The sequence below is a fragment of the Phyllostomus discolor genome, chromosome 1 (genome assembly GCF_004126475.2).
Source record: "Phyllostomus discolor isolate MPI-MPIP mPhyDis1 chromosome 1, mPhyDis1.pri.v3, whole genome shotgun sequence".
Taxonomy (NCBI): Eukaryota; Metazoa; Chordata; class Mammalia; order Chiroptera; family Phyllostomidae; genus Phyllostomus; species Phyllostomus discolor.
This window is the reverse complement of record NC_040903.2, coordinates 60,280,877-60,296,339: the sequence shown is the minus strand read 5'-3', so window position 1 is coordinate 60,296,339 and position 15,463 is coordinate 60,280,877. Positions and strand designations below refer to the sequence as shown.

At 43.5% G+C, this 15,463-nt stretch overlaps 1 protein-coding gene across 6 annotated transcripts; it reads left to right on the top strand.

The window, feature by feature from the left end:
• Positions 1-520: 520 nt before the first annotated feature.
• On the top strand, positions 521-10,989 carry BMI1 (BMI1 proto-oncogene, polycomb ring finger). Of its 6 annotated transcripts, none has more exons than XM_036023368.1 (12): positions 1,027-1,164; positions 4,777-4,881; positions 5,204-5,322; positions 5,918-6,048; positions 6,387-6,483; positions 7,074-7,129; positions 7,227-7,277; positions 7,460-7,568; positions 7,649-7,694; positions 8,104-8,202; positions 8,560-8,640; positions 8,727-10,989. In XM_036023368.1, the coding sequence occupies exons 2-12, from the start codon at positions 4,867-4,869 to the stop codon at positions 9,054-9,056; spliced, it is 1,134 nt and encodes a 377-aa protein (XP_035879261.1). In that variant the 5' UTR covers positions 1,027-1,164; positions 4,777-4,866; the 3' UTR covers positions 9,057-10,989. The 6 variants fall into 6 exon arrangements, with proteins under 6 accessions (XP_028363600.1, XP_035879261.1, XP_035879255.1 ...); XM_036023362.1 differs by lacking the exon at positions 1,027-1,164 and adding an exon at positions 1,538-1,635 and having other exon boundaries at positions 8,727-9,063; XM_028507799.2 differs by lacking the exons at positions 4,777-4,881; positions 5,204-5,322 and having other exon boundaries at positions 521-1,164; positions 8,727-10,777.
• Positions 10,990-15,463: the final 4,474 nt, after the last annotated feature.

Below are 15,463 nucleotides of genomic sequence, written 5' to 3'. Positions count from 1 at the left end.
TCCCTGGCCGGAAAGAACAGCTGCCCGTGCGCGCCCCTCCTCGGCCGCTGGCGGGAGCTGGTGCGACCGCGGGAAGACAGGGGCGGGCGCTGTTGTTTCCTTAAGCCCAACTCGGGCGCGGGTTCCGCGCCGCGGTGCCGGAGTCTGGGCCGCAGCCCTTGCGGGCAGCGGGGCCGCCAGGGGGGCGGTGACCAGCGCTCTCCTCAGTTGGAGCCCGGGGACTTGGGTGCCGCGGGCGGAGACGTACGGCAGAAAAAAAGAAATAACGGAGGGGGTGGGGTGGGCTGAGCTGCGAGCTGCGCCGGAGCGATGCCGGCGTCGAGAACCGGGTAGCGCGTGTGGCGTCGTGGAGAAACGTCTCCGCAGCGGCACTGAGCGAGGGGGAGGGGGTCGGGTCGCGCAGCTCGGAGGGGAGGGGGCAGCCACCGGCCCGACTACACCGACACTAATTCCCAGGCCGCCCTTAAGGAATGAGGGGAGCACGTGACCCGGTGGGGGGGGCAGGGGAGGGGGCGGGCGGACTCTGAGCCATTTTGGAGCCGGTGTCAGTTTCCACTCTGCCTTCAGCGGTGCATTTTTTTTTTTCCACCCTCCCCTCCCCCCTCCTCATCCTCCCTCCCCTCCCCCCGCCTCTCCGCACGCACATACACAGCGCCCCTCACCCGCCCTCCTCTTCCAATAGCAATATGAAATAATAATCGTAGTATTAAAGGCAGAGATCCGGGCGAGACAATGGGGATGTTGGCGAGGGAGCCCCGATCCGGATTAGAAACACCTCCCAGCCCCGCAGAATAATACTGATCGCGCCCCCTCCGCGCGCTCCCTCCCCCGAGTGCGGAGCGGGAGGAGGCGGCCGCGGCCGAAGAGGAGGAGGAGGAGGAGGAGGCCAAGGAGGAGGCGTTGGAGGCCGAGGAGGAGGAGGCCAAGGCGGAGGAGGAGGAGGCCGAGGCAGAGGAGGAGGAGGAGGCCGGGCTCGAGAGGCAGCATGAGCGGAGCGCGGCCGCCGCGGCTCCTCTCGGCTGCGCTCGTTGCCCATTGACAGCGGCGTCTGCAGCTTGCTTCAAGATGGCCGCTTGGCTCACATTCATTTTCTGCTGAACGACTTTTAACTTTCATTGTCTTTTCCGCCCGCTTCGATCGCCTCTCGCCGGCTGCTTTTTCCGGGTACGTAAGAGGCGAGGCGCCTCCAGGCCTGGGCCGGGGGCCGGCTGGGGCCGCGCGGGGCTGGAGCCGGCCGCGGGTGGCCCGGGAGCGACCCCCCCGCCTCGCGCCTCGCCCCGCCGGCCGGGAGGGCGCTGACAGCGTGGGCGCCGAGCCCCGCGCCGAAGCCCGCCGCCGCCGCCCTCCGGCCCCGCGCGCCTCCCGCGCCCGCGAGCACGCGCCCGCGCCTCCCGCCGACTCCCGCGGCGCCGGGACCGACCCGCAGCCCGCGCCGCGCCGCCGCCGCCAGCCGGGCTCGGCGCCGCTCCAGCCGCCTCCCGCTCAGCCCCGGACGCGCTGCGCGCGGCCCCACGTTTTAGTTCCTTTCTCCCCTTAGCGCCCCTTTACACCCTCGCGATGCACATGGCCCCCGAGAAGAACACTTCTATTTGCAGCCTCTGCGGCTCTCGCGGCCACGGCGCCCTTTGTTGAGAGGTATATTTTGATGAAACGGGGACGGGTTCCTGAAATCGGGAGCTGCTTGGGTCAAGTGGCTTCCCTCCTCTCCCGAAGAAAGGGCTTTTGAGGGGTTTAAACAGCCAGAGAACGCCCCCATTTTATAGGGACGGGTTACGTGGGGGGCAGCGGTCCCGCCAAGGTGGATGTTAGACTGGGGAGAGCCAAAATAAAAATGTTATTAACTTAAGTTCGAGGGACACTTGTGTGAAATTGGATGGCTTGTAAGATGGCGGTTCCCAGTTGTTTCCAAGGTCTTCTGCATTTGTGTTTAAAATGGTAAAGTTTTCAAGGTGTTATTTGTTATTAGTCTTGAATAAGTTCTTTAAACATCACTTGGGAAGTGCTCGCTGGGAAGTGGCCATTTCAAATTTGGAGCTTTTTTTTTTTTTTTTTGGAGCGATGATGGTGACTGGACGTTAGTCTTGCAGGAAGGTTTCCTTTCTTTCAAGCTTCTTTTTCCTCTTTCTCTTTTCCCCCTTCGGAAACTACAACTTTTCCCAACCTCTACTATGGGATGCACCTAGAACCGTGACCTAAAGTCTACTGCCTTTTATAGATTTTGCTAAATGCCATCATAGGTCATAATGGCAAAGAGATGCTTTGGAAAAGAAGCACAAAAAAGTGCTTGAATGTGTTTATGCAGTCTTTTGGGTTTGACAGCTATATAGCATGATCTTTTCTACAGAGATTTACAGTTAATAATTGGAAGTAAACAAGTAGAAAGACTTTGATCATTTCCAATTGCAGCAAAAGGATTTAGTGGGCTTAGTAGTCACCGTAAAGTATTTGAAAGAGAAGGATGTATTAACCCCTTCCCTTAACGTAGGCAAAATTCTGGGCATAGTTTTTCAAATCCGACTGTGGGTTGATGGTTCCTGGAATGTTATGAATAGTTCAACTTATTCCTTAACCCCCAAGTTCTGGAAATACATGATAAGCTATATTAAATACTTGGAACTTAGAGATGCAAATTGTTGACAGTATGTACTAATTTATGAGACTGTTAACATTTGAGTTTTAAGTAAACTAAGCAAAATCCTTTAGAGGTTGATTTTATGAGCAAATTTGTAAATTTGTCATACTTGAGTACATTCCTATACTTCTGCCCCGGAGTGCAAGTGTTTGAAATAGCCTACTTATGCAAGTTACACATCTAGTAACAGTATCTTTAAAGCCATGCAAAAGTCACTGTATGTGCATGTGTGTATGCACACACACACTTCTGTAAGATAGTTGAGCATTTCATTGTTATTGATAAATCAATTAAGATTCTACCAAGTTCTTGGATGTGCATTAAGTGCCCTGACAGGCAAAATTCTCCCTAGGAGCCAAGTTAACCCCTACTTCACCCATACTTGTATTGAGCTGTGAGCCTCAACTGAGGTTATGAAGTTCATTTGCATTTCTTAGATTGCAATAGTTAAGCTGATTGTTAACATAAGAACTTGCTTCTGTTTTCCTTCATTTTGACGTTACCGGTGTCAGGCCTCCAACCAAATTGACAGCCCCAATTAAATATGCTATAATGGCAAGTTTTAACTATTGAGTGTTTTTACCATTGTATGTTTGGTGCATCTTTGCTGGCAGTTTCTGTGTTAGAACCTAGAAGGTTTTCATTTCTAAGGTACAAGTGTTTCTTAAACCTTATCAACATGTCAAATGTTTTCATTTTTCACTAAGCTGCCAGTACTTTCAAATGGAATAAAAGACAAAGAGCTGGTTTTTATTTAGTAACAAAGTGATACTATTTAGCATTATAAATCATAATAAGGTTGTAGTCAAATTCTTCTGAATTGAGGTCGAGGAGTTCTGTGAATTAAGATTTGGGATAAATTTGAAAGGGTTTTGCTCAAGCACATGTGACCTAAATGTTTAAAGCCAATCAGTAGATTACTCTCCACTGAGGCTTGATTGTTCTGTGTGTTAATATTTGTATTTGGTGTTGGTTTTCTGAAAAGTAGAGAAGGAAAGGCAGCTCTTTTTACTGAAGCCCCTAACTTCAACTTCATGATCAGTGACATTAGTGTGGTATGCTTTCACAGGCAGATGGAAGTATATCACCTTACTTTCTAGGAAAGTTCCCGCAGTGTCCCAATGAGAGTCTTCTTTAACAACCAAGAATGTTTGTCTTTAATCATCTAATACAGTGGATTTAAATATTGCTCCTCTTTACGGACGGACACTGCTCTATCCACAACTCCTCTTCAACCCCACTTAGATTGGTATCAACAATATGTTGGAAAATTCTTCTAAACAGGTAACCCAACGATAACTGAGGAGTCAGTCATGAAGCTTTCTGGTTGAAGTCGCTGGTTGTCACTGTAGCCACTTTCATAAAAGAGATTTTGTTTTGTATTTTATCATTTTTTAGTACTCCTGAGCATTTAGTTTCAGCCATTGAAGTATGTTGATTGCTATTTCCCTCTTCTACAGTAAAATTTCCTAAGAATTAAAACCTCAGATACTTCTTCAAGTTTCACAAGCTCCCAGATTTCTATTCAAGGAACCTTTGAGAATGTACTTCAGACAGGTCTAGAAGCTTAGTCTTATTTTATGTTCTGAAATGAATGAAGTGGGAGTAAAAAATATTATTTCTAAAGACTACTACATGAAGTAATTGACTTCCTGGATTGTACACTGGTGTATAATTACTGACAGTGACCTTTTATAACATATACTATCTGTTGGGAATGTCATTTCATCGTGTGGGGGTCTCAGTGGAGTTTAGGCTGAAAAAAAAATGACATTTGTTTTTCTTTCCTATGGTTGCTCTGGGTTGACAAGGTGTTGATTTAGCCTTGGGAATGGGTTGGTCACATGGTTCTTTACATATTGTTACTATTGTACCTATTAAAGTAGTTTTTCTTGCATCCAGCATAGCTCAAATAAAATACAGGGCTTTGCCTCCTTCTTATCTTCTTGTAAAACAGATTTTAGTTTTCAGCCTTTCTAAAACTTTATCACTCATCTAATGTACAGCAGAACTTCATATTAAAGAAAAAAGTTTTAAAGAGGTTCAGTTCAATAAACATCTTTGCAATTTGAGCCCTGAGAGTTTGGGGCTAAGTGCACCGTTGGCAATTCTCAAAAAATCCCTTCGTGAAATTTTTGACCTAGTGATTGCTAACAGGAGAGACCGAAAGAGTCAAGCAAGATCTGAAAGAAGCGCGGAGTCGACGTGGAAAGAGGCCCCCAAGAGTGTCCGAAATGGCCGGGAGTGCGGTTTGCATTTTCCTTTACCACTCGCCCACTCCGGGGTCCCCCCAGCTGCTCTGCTGGGTTGCAGCGGGCGGGGGTACTGTTCCCTAGTGTCACGGGCCTCGTGGGGCCGCCCCACCCCCCCAGCGCTGCTGCGCCCGCACCCCACCCCGCCCCCGCGCCGGCCCCGCCCCCGCGCCGCGCCAGCCCCTCCCCCTCGCCCGCGCCGCCGCCCCGACCGCCCCGCACGCCCCGCCGAAGCTCCAGCTCGGCCTGGGTCCGCACAGAGTTGTAGCTGTGGCCGGATGCCAAGTGTAAGTGTAAGTTGCTATGGAAACCCCGACAGAGGCCAGTGCCGAATCTGGAGCGAGACGGAGCCACGGAGCCACAGAGCCGGATCCGCCCCTCGCATCCCGGCACCCGAGTGTCCGCGCGCTCAGGCCCCAGCCCGAGGCCGACTTGGAGGTGCTTCTCCTGAGGCCCCAGCACCCAGCTCCGGAAATGCCAGGGATGCAGATAGAGCAGAATTTGTTTTCCCTTTGTGTTGCGTAAAAAAACGTGCCAGGTTCTGGTTGCTGGAAGCGCCTAAAACAACAGGAACCCCTGGAAAGCCAGGGCATGCTCCTGGGTTTTCGATTGGAGATACTTAAAGAAGTTTTACAATAAATTCAGAGACTGAACAAGCCCTAGCGGTTGGTAAATATCTGTGGGGACAGTGTAGCGACTGCAGCAGCCGTGGGGCTGCTAGGTTGGAGGACAAATGGAAGAAAGAGACCCGAATACTCTCGGCTCCCTGCCCCCACCCCAGACCTTTTCTTTGCCCTGCTGGAATGACCGGAGGGACCACAAGTTAACTTTAGTTGGAACATTTTTCACCAGTTTAGTAGACTTGACTGGAGTCTGATTATAAATTTCTTTTGTAGAAAACATTTGGACAGTTTAGCTGTACAGTGTTACGAGTTTCATGAACAGCTCAGCATTTCAAAGTGTACTGTTACTAAAAGTTGGAGATAATGTCGATTCTCTTTCTGTGAATTATGGCCATTTCTATGTCTTGTAGGATTTTTTATCAAACAGAAATGCATCGAACAACCAGAATCAAGATCACGGAGCTAAATCCCCACCTCATGTGTGTACTTTGTGGAGGGTACTTCATTGATGCCACAACCATAATAGAATGTCTACATTCCTGTAAGTACAAAGTTTTAGACCTTTTTTGTGTCATAGGTATTTCGCATTTCATCCTAAAATAGGGAAATTAACTAAATTCCGCAGTCCTTGAGAATGTTGCTAAAAAGTGATGGAATTGATTTTTCTCTTCCATTTAGTGACTTTTTATTAACACATACTTAATAAAATATATAAGTATGCGATGTATAAGTATCAGGATATTAGTTTAGTTAATTGAAAATATCTTTTGGCATTGGTAAATTTTGGCATTTTGCTAGTATTAGTTCTCCATTTCTGACACTAATTTTAATGGTTACCATATAATTTCTAAGCTTACAAAATGTGTCTGTATTTCTTAGTCTGTAAAACGTGTATTGTGCGTTACCTGGAGACCAGCAAGTATTGTCCTATCTGTGATGTCCAAGTTCACAAAACCAGACCACTACTGAATATAAGGTAGGAAAATATTTAAAATCCTGGTTGTAAGTATTGTTGGAATTGCATAATTTAGTGAAGGTTACCCTGTTTATTTCTTCACAGAAAATATATTCTTGAGTCCCATCTAATATGTAGGCTTTTTGGAGGGTAGCCCTTAATTTCTTGCTGTGTTAACAGTGACTAATTTTAAACAAAGCTCAGTGCTATTCAAGTGATTTTAAGATTCCTAAAAACTGAATCAGTTCTCCATTTTGCATTGTTTTATTGACTTTATGAAAGGCAAAAAAGTGAATGTGTTTAAAGTGCTTCTATTCTCATCCCTTTGTTCCTTCATAACTAACTTAGTAAATGAAAGGGCACACGTTTCTTGACTTAGAGAAATGTGAAGAATTTATTGGTGAATATAAAACATTATTCTCCTGATTTTTGAGTGCTACTACATAAAGAACTTTCATTCCTAGAATTATCGTATTGGTGTAGTTATAGACAGTAGCACAATCAAGTAAAATACAATAACACCAGGAAAACAAAGAATAGATTAATAACTTATGAGCATTTTTAGCTTTTGTCATATTGATAGTTTACTTTTGTAATTTATTCTTTTTCAGGTCAGATAAAACTCTTCAAGATATTGTATACAAATTAGTTCCAGGGCTTTTCAAAAGTAGGTAACTTGCTTAAAAATGAATTTTAAAAAGTATTTTATCAGTTTTACCCATTTTACCAAATGTTTAAGTCTTCTTGTCCCCTTCCCCCTTTAGATGAAATGAAGAGAAGAAGGGATTTTTATGCAGCTCATCCTTCAGCTGATGGTAAACTCTTGGGACCTGGGAAGACATTTATTTGGAGGGAGAACTCACTCAGTAATTCTTAAATTTGAATTTAATCTAGTATCACTTCTATTCTCATATATATATATATATATATATATATATATATACTATTTAATTAAATACTTAATTTTTTAATATTGAATTTCAAAATGTCTTTACAGCTGCCAATGGCTCTAATGAAGACAGAGGAGAAGTTGCAGATGAAGATAAGAGAATTATAACCGATGATGAGATAATAAGCTTATCCATTGAATTCTTTGATCAAAACAGGTGAATTCTTTAGGAAATATGTTTTATATTTATGTGTTTACTAGATACATTGTTTTACTAATAAATGATCTGTTTCCTAGATTGGATAGGAAAGTAAACAAAGACAAGGAGAAATCTAAGGAGGAGGTAAGTAAGGTTCCATGTCCTCAAAGCATAAAAAAAACATTGTTTAGATTCTAAATTTTACAACTGTATGTTGTCCTTTAGAATATTCTAGGGTCAGATGATGCTGTCAAATAAAAGCAATTTGCCATGTTTGATGTTTAAAAATTATCTGGTAGTTAATAAATAGAATTTATTTCCTATATGATTACTATTGTTACAAAATATCTTAATGTTTAATGCTTTATATAAAGTTTCCTTATTATATCAAGTATACTTTCATTTAATATTTATAAAAATAGTAATCTCAAAACATAGTTGAAAATTTAGTCATATCCCAGCTTGGGGGACACCTTTTATTATATTCAGGCAACCTAAAACTTTTTTTAATCTGAAAATTGAGAATAAAAAATATTTTTCTAAATGTACTTAGGTGAATGATAAAAGGTATTTACGATGCCCAGCAGCAATGACTGTGATGCACCTAAGAAAGTTTCTCAGAAGTAAAATGGATATACCTAATACTTTCCAGGTATGTACTTTTTAATCTTTCATACATTTTATATACATCTCTTTCTCTTTTTTTTAATTCAGTGACTTTTTTCTTTTTAGATTTTGAACAATAGAATTTTTTTTAAATTTAATGTTATTTAGTATTTAACATGGAAGTATCTTTTAAAATAACTTCTGTTTTGTGCTATGAAAACAAATCCCTAAATAATTTCAGGAAATATTTTCCCTCGTTTGAGATTACAAGAGGGATTCTTTGTACAAATGTTTGGAGAAAATGGTTTTTAAAGCATTTTTTATTATATTTAGATGACAAAAGAAAAATCTAGACTTACCTTTGTTCTTTGTCATACTTAATTGAAATACCATTTTTCAATAGATTGATGTCATGTATGAAGAGGAACCTTTAAAGGATTACTATACACTAATGGATATTGCCTACATTTATACCTGGAGAAGGGTAAGTAGGATATCTAATACAGATTATTGTGGTAAACTGTATTTAAAGAGTTAAGACTGATTTTTTTCCCCCTTTTAACTTTGTAGAATGGTCCCCTTCCTTTGAAATACAGAGTTCGACCTACTTGTAAAAGAATGAAGATCAGTCACCAGAGAGATGGACTGACAAATGCTGGAGAACTGGAAAGTGACTCTGGGAGTGACAAGGCTAACAGCCCAGCAGGAGGTATTCCCTCCACCTCTTCTTGTTTGCCTAGCCCCAGTACTCCAGTTCAGTCTCCTCATCCTCAGTTTCCTCACATTTCCAGTACTATGAATGGAACCAGCAACAGCCCCAGCGGTAACCACCAATCTTCCTTTGCCAATAGACCTCGAAAATCATCAGTAAATGGGTCGTCAGCAACTTCATCTGGTTGATACCTGAGACCTTAAGGAAAAAATTTTAAACCCCTGATTTATATAGATGTCTTCATGCCATTACAGCTTTATAGATGCTAATACATGTGACTATCATCTAATTTGCTTTCTTTTGTAGTGACGTTAAATTTGGCTATAAAAGATGGACTAGATGTGATACTGATGTGGACGTTAATTGAAAAGAAAGACTGTTCCTATAAAGAATTGGTTTCTGAGAAGGCAGGCAAGATTTTTTTTCTGTGTGTTAGGAAAGATATGAAATGGCTTCTGTCTCACTGTTTTTTGGATTTGAAATTATTCTGCAGTGGATATAAAGATTTGGCCATAGTTTGTTAATTTCAACTAATGCCTACATTACATTCTCCTTGATTGTTCTTGTTATTAAGCTGTTTTGTGAACCTGTAGAAAACAAGTGCTTTTTATCTGGAAATTCAACAAACAGAAGAATATGCATAGAATAATGCATTCTATGTAGCCATGTCACTGTGAATAACGATTTCTTGCATATTTAGCCATTTTGATTCCTGTTTGATTTTTACTTCTCTGTTGCTACACAAAACTGATCAAAGGAAAGTAAACTTCAGTTTTACAATCTGTATGCCTAAAAGCGGGTACTTCCGTTTATTTTACTGACTTGTTTAAATGATTCGCTTTTGTAAGAATCAGATGGCATTATGCTTATTGTACAATGCCATATTGGTATATGACATAACAGGAAAACAGTATTGTATGATATATTTATAAATACTATAAAGAAAATATTGTGTTTCATGCATTCAAAAATGGTTGTTAAAATTCTCCAAACTGGTTCGACCTTTGCAGATACCCTATGTTTGAGCCTTCTCGGCATATAATATTTTTAATGTGGATATCTAATTCTAAAGTCTGTTCCTTTGGAAGCAATTGGCAAATCATTATATTGGCTTTCTCTAGTAGTACATGTTTACTTTTAGAATTGTTGCAGTAAAGAAAAACTTTTAACTAAGGAATTTGGAAATAGTGTCTTCATTTCCCATTGCTTATAGTGAAATTAATGTGTTTTTAAAATACATACTGATCACTATAATCTTAAAACAAATTTTAAAATAAACCAGCCAATTGCTGGAAGAAGGCATTTTATCTAAATTATTTTAATATGTGATATAGTAGTAGTAACTTCAAATTTAACATTTGCTTTTACAGTTTTAAACAATGGCATATGCCCTTTCTCTAATGTCTGGAAAAGAAGCAATTTATTATGAGCTTCTACAGGTATTAATTTTTAAATAGAGTGAGCATGTTGAATTTAAAATATGAATAACCCCAACACTCTTTAGTTTGTGTTTTGCTTTGGTCGAACTTGGTGTGTGTTCATCAACCATCAGTTATTTGTTGAGGGTGTTTATTCTATATGAATCTTGTTTCATGTTTGTATGGGAAAATTGTAGCTAAACAATTTCATTGTCCCCAGTCTGCAAAAGAAGCACAATTCTATTGCTTTGTCTTGCTTATAGTCATTAAATCATTACATATATTGCTGTTACTTCTGCTTTCTTTAAAAATACAGTAAATGAAGTTTTATGAAACCACAAAATACATATATTTTTATTTTGACCTAAATTTGTACAGTCCCACTGTGTTGTTTCTAATTATAGATGTATAATTAAATTTTCATTTGTAATTGGGAAAAATCCAATGAAAGGATGGATATTCATTTAGAAAATAGCTAAGACTAATAAAAATTTGTTATGAAAAGCACAATGTGCAGAAATTTTGGAAACCCTATTGTGGATAACAACAGGTTAAAAGCTAAAGAGAATCCATTGCTGTCTTAAATAGTGATGTTGCTAAGAAGTACATGATTTGTTGTATAATTGCTTGAAAGCCCAATTGAAAGATGTATCTGTTTATTTACTTTATAATCTTTGAAGTAAAAGTTACCCATGTTTGCCAATTTTGGTGCCAATTTCATTTTTCTAGGCCTCAAGTTTTTTGTGATGTTATCTAAGACAAAGAAAAGTTAGTGGAAGTTTCAAGTGGTAATTTTACTTTGGATGATCATGTGTATAAAAAAATGAAAAAACTTTTCCAAAGGCTAAAAACTTCAAATGCTAGTGGACTGTCATTTGACTCACACAAAACCAAGTTGTAAGATCAAGATGGAACTTTAACAATGGACTTACTTGGGAAGTTATTTATTAAAACATTAGCTGTTGCCTTTATGGCTTAACACTCGTCATACTTGAAAACATGTACATTTATTTTATTAGAAAACGGACCCCCCCCCCTACTATTTGGGAGTTGCTTCAGGCTATTTCAGCTAAAACTTCTTTGGTTTTTATTGAAACAGAAGATTACATTGTTTTGCATTCTCCCATAGTCAGCCATCACAGTTCTGACAATAAAGATTTAAAACTTGCTGAACTACCAGTTTAAAAAATTTCAACCTTACAAAAACCTATATCAAAGTTGCTAACTTTTGTTAACGCTTAGCAGTGAAAGCAGAGTATATGAAAAGTCGGCTTTAAGTTTGGCTTTGCCTCCGAAAAGTATTCTAGAATTCTATACTACAAAGTTAGTACTAACAATATTTTCCACAGAAAATGCCTAAATTGATTCCACAGATTTTAGCTTAAACGCAGAAGGAGAATGAGGCTGTTTGCTGTTGTGTAAATAGTGATCTATCTTGCTCTACACATGCATACCACTTTACAAGTACATTCTGCTTTTAAAATTGCCGGCCGTTAATTGCACTGAGTTGGGGGGAAAAAGTTGCCTTAACCCACCAACCACATTGCTTAGTTTCCATGTCTGTATGTGTAAATGTTAAGATCTCTGGAGGAATAATGCAGCCGGCAGAGTAATCTGGTAGGGGCTTTTCTTCACCCTTTCCTCTTAACTATTTTCCCGGATATATTCATTTGTGAAATCTTTTGGTACACTCATACAGGCAGGCCTACCAAGGTTTTTGTTATGAAATCTTAACATGCATTTAATAGGACATACTACTTGCATTGCCAATAAGAAATGAACATGTTTGGTTTTTGAAGACTAGCTTACAGTAATCTTCAAAGGGATGGGATTCTACTTTTAGAAACAATGTTCACAGGGAACCTAGACTCTTGTGGAATCCTGGGGTAAGGGAAGCATTAATTTTTCTTTTGTATATATGTCTATAAAGTTTTGATAAATGTATAGTTTCTCATTGCCCTGGAATGACTGGAAATTCTGGCTTATGTTATTGCTTTCCCCCATTAAATCTAACTCGAATTTTATCCCAAAGATCTTGATGAAATTACATGTAAATGACCTTTTTTAAAAACATATACCTTTAAAGACATCTAATGGTGCAAAGAACACAATGCAGCTCCAACTTAAGGCTCTGGGTTAGTTAGATAACGTCATTTCACTTGAGGATGTTACTTCGAGTATAAAATGAACACTACAACAGGTGATTCTTGTTCAGGTCACTTTAAAAATAAATTCTGACTCCTCTAAAATAAAGCCTTGAACTAAATTGGGACTACAGATTTCAGATAGCTGGATCCTTTACCTATCAGAGCCTCCCAGTAAATCAGACTTGGGGAAATAGTCCCTCGAAGACTGTGAGCCTGTAGATCTTGCAAATCTTAAGATCGCCCAGTTTTGATTATGAAAGTCTGCGAAAATGTTTACACAGTCGAGTGTTTCCTGTTTCCGCAGTTAATTTTTTTTAACGTTTTTCTTCTTTTGGTTCTTGAAACGGATTTCCTTTATTTGCACCAGTTTCTTTTTCTTAGTGTGCATTTTCTAGAGGTCTCATAAAGACTTCACTATCAACTTTTGTCTTCAAATCGACGGCATCAAAAGTCATTTATCTCTGGAAAGACAGCACTCTAAGATACTTGTGGGTTTTCTGAAGAAGTTCAAGTGCATGTGAAAAACTCATTGCGAAGTGTCATTTAACCCATCAAAAAAAAAAAAAAGCGTTCCAAAACTTCCAGTGAACCAGTTATATTCCTTCCATTATGTTAAATCTTGTCTTTAAGATATTTTATGTATCCCTTCCAGACACTATCAGAAGGAACTCCCCAAATAGTAGGTGGTGGTGTAACAATCACTTATATTTCAATACAAATATTACTTCTTGCTCTGATTGTTGGACGTGGGGGTCTCCACAAAATCCCAACCTCACAGAGAACCCGATTTCAAGTTCGGAGCCGATTCTGCGCTCTCCAGCCTGCTGTCCTCCTAAGTAGCTAGAACCCAATTTGAGAGGAGGCGTGGATAGTTGAGGACCAGGGTACTCGGGGAAACGGGTTGAAAACTGGGATGAGAAAGGGAACGTCACAGAAATAGATAAAGAGATGACTGGATAAGAGAGGTCTGTCCCGGTCTCCACACCCTCAAGGATGGAAGACACTGGAACAAAGCCCAAAGCCTAAGACCGGCGCACAGTGCTGCACGACTTAGAAGATAAAGCCGGCGCGACGGCGTTTAGGGTGGAAAGATCGATGGCTCTCCATCACCCCCTAAAAAGCCTTTTTATATTCTGGCGCTCAGTGGAAAGCACCCAAGACGCCCGCCTGCAGAAAATGACCTCCCTTTCTCGGCAGCGCTGCCCCTCCCGGTCAGGGAACCTTTACCAAACGGACACCTTCGGAGGAAAGCGCCCGTCTCCCACTCATTTTTTAACCAGCAGCTCTCGGAGGCGTGCGAGGAGCCGCGGCTCAGGCCTCCGCCACCAACCGCGCTGCCGGGGCCCGGCCGGCCGGCGCGAGCCCGGGCCGCCTGGGGCACCGGGAGGCCATCTTGCGCGTGCGCCGCTCGCCTCGCGCCGCGCTCGGCCGGGCGGATTCGCATCCCGCCAATTTTGAAAGCTAGATTGTCAGGCCCTTAGCGGCTTGGCTGGCAGGGAAACGAAGTCGTTTCTACAACGTCTGACCCCGTGGTGATCGGCGGCGACAGCACGGTGCTCATGGTCTCACAAGGTGGGCCCCTTCCTGCCGAAAGCGAGGCAACGGCGGGTCCGCCGGGTCAGGAGGCACAGCGCCGGCGGGAAACGGACCCACGTCCGGGGGGCAGCGCCTCGAGTGCAAAGCCCGCAGAACCGCGGTTTTGCTTGGTCGTTCGAGATAACCGCTTAGCTCAGACCTCCTGCCTCAAGTCCTATGTCCTTTCTCCTTCAATAGCGAGGTGTCCTTGGCGTTGGGGATTTTGTTGGATGCATTGTAAACTAAATTAACACTGCCACCTTGAAAGTTCCCCAAGGCTGCGTTTCGCAGGCATGTGCCTGGAAAGGCCGAGGATGAGATAGAACTGTCCAGTTGAGCTTCTTGGGTGGGGAGAACAGGCTCTAGTCCTTTGGGAAGAAAACTTGACCAGGCGACAGAATCGAGGAGAGGGGGTGGCTGCGCCGCAGGAGTCCGGAGATCTTGGCGAAGAACCACACCTTGAGAACCAACAGCGACGCCTGTGTGGGTCCCGGGCAGGACAAACCTGGGAAGGGCCGGTGCTCTCGCACCCCCGGCGCCCTCGGCAGAGGAACGGGCGCTCGGGAGTGAAGTGTCGCCTCCGAAAGCCTCGGGGACACAGCCAGCTCCCTGCAGAGCCCGCGCCCGCCGGACCCCCAGGGTATAAACGTCCTTCTGACCCGGGAGTCCCGCGTGCACCCAGAAACCGGGAGAGCGAGGAGCGACTTCGGGGAGAGAGGGTCGGGGCAACGGCAGAGGCGTGGAAGCGGCCTGAGAGGGGCGACGCGGGCGAGCGCTCTCTCAGTGCGGCCGACTGCGGAAGCCGCCATTTGGTGGCGGATTTCGGTATTTCAGTAGCACGTTGTGTTGAACGTCACAACTGGCTTGTCCATGTGGCATGATTTTTTTTCCAACCACGGTTTTTAAACATGTAAATCTCCCCCTAGGTTCTCCCTTTACCCCCTAGGAGTGAGCCCCTTCCCCACTCGTGGAAGGCTCCGGTTCCTCGAGCCCCTGGACCCCAGGGTGGGGGAAGTTTCCTTGGGGCGACCACCGCTGCCACCACCCGAGGGCCAGTGTGAAGCGCGATGAAGGCCAGCACAGACCTAAGGGGGTGTTTTCCTCCCCGTTTTTCCATGACTGAGGCTATACCGAGCCCGCAGCTTTCCTCTCCGCGGTGAAAGGAATCTCATTTCCTTGGGGTCCTGACGGGCCTCGTCATCTCGCGGGCCCGCGTCCCCGCCCAGGCCCCCGCCGCGAACCTCTGGGCTGGGAGGCGGGCGAACCAGCCGGGCCTAGCGGGCCGGGAGCCGCCCGACGAGAGGCGGCTCCTCGGGGAGTGGCGGGTGGGGACGCCGCACTCGCACTTCCAACTCTGCCCGGAGCCCACCAGAGACCCGGGAAGCTAGAGAGCTCTGTGCAGGGCCAGGAGGCCTGGAGTCCCGCCCCGGGCCGTCCTCTTCGAAGGTTTACATT

Coding starts and splice junctions, on each gene's coding strand:
- BMI1 (XM_036023368.1), top strand. Junction 7,695..8,103: donor AGGAGAAATCTAAGGAGGAG/GTAAGTAAGGTT, acceptor AAATGTACTTAG/GTGAATGATAAAAGGTATTT. Junction 8,641..8,726: donor ACATTTATACCTGGAGAAGG/GTAAGTAGGATA, acceptor TTAACTTTGTAG/AATGGTCCCCTTCCTTTGAA.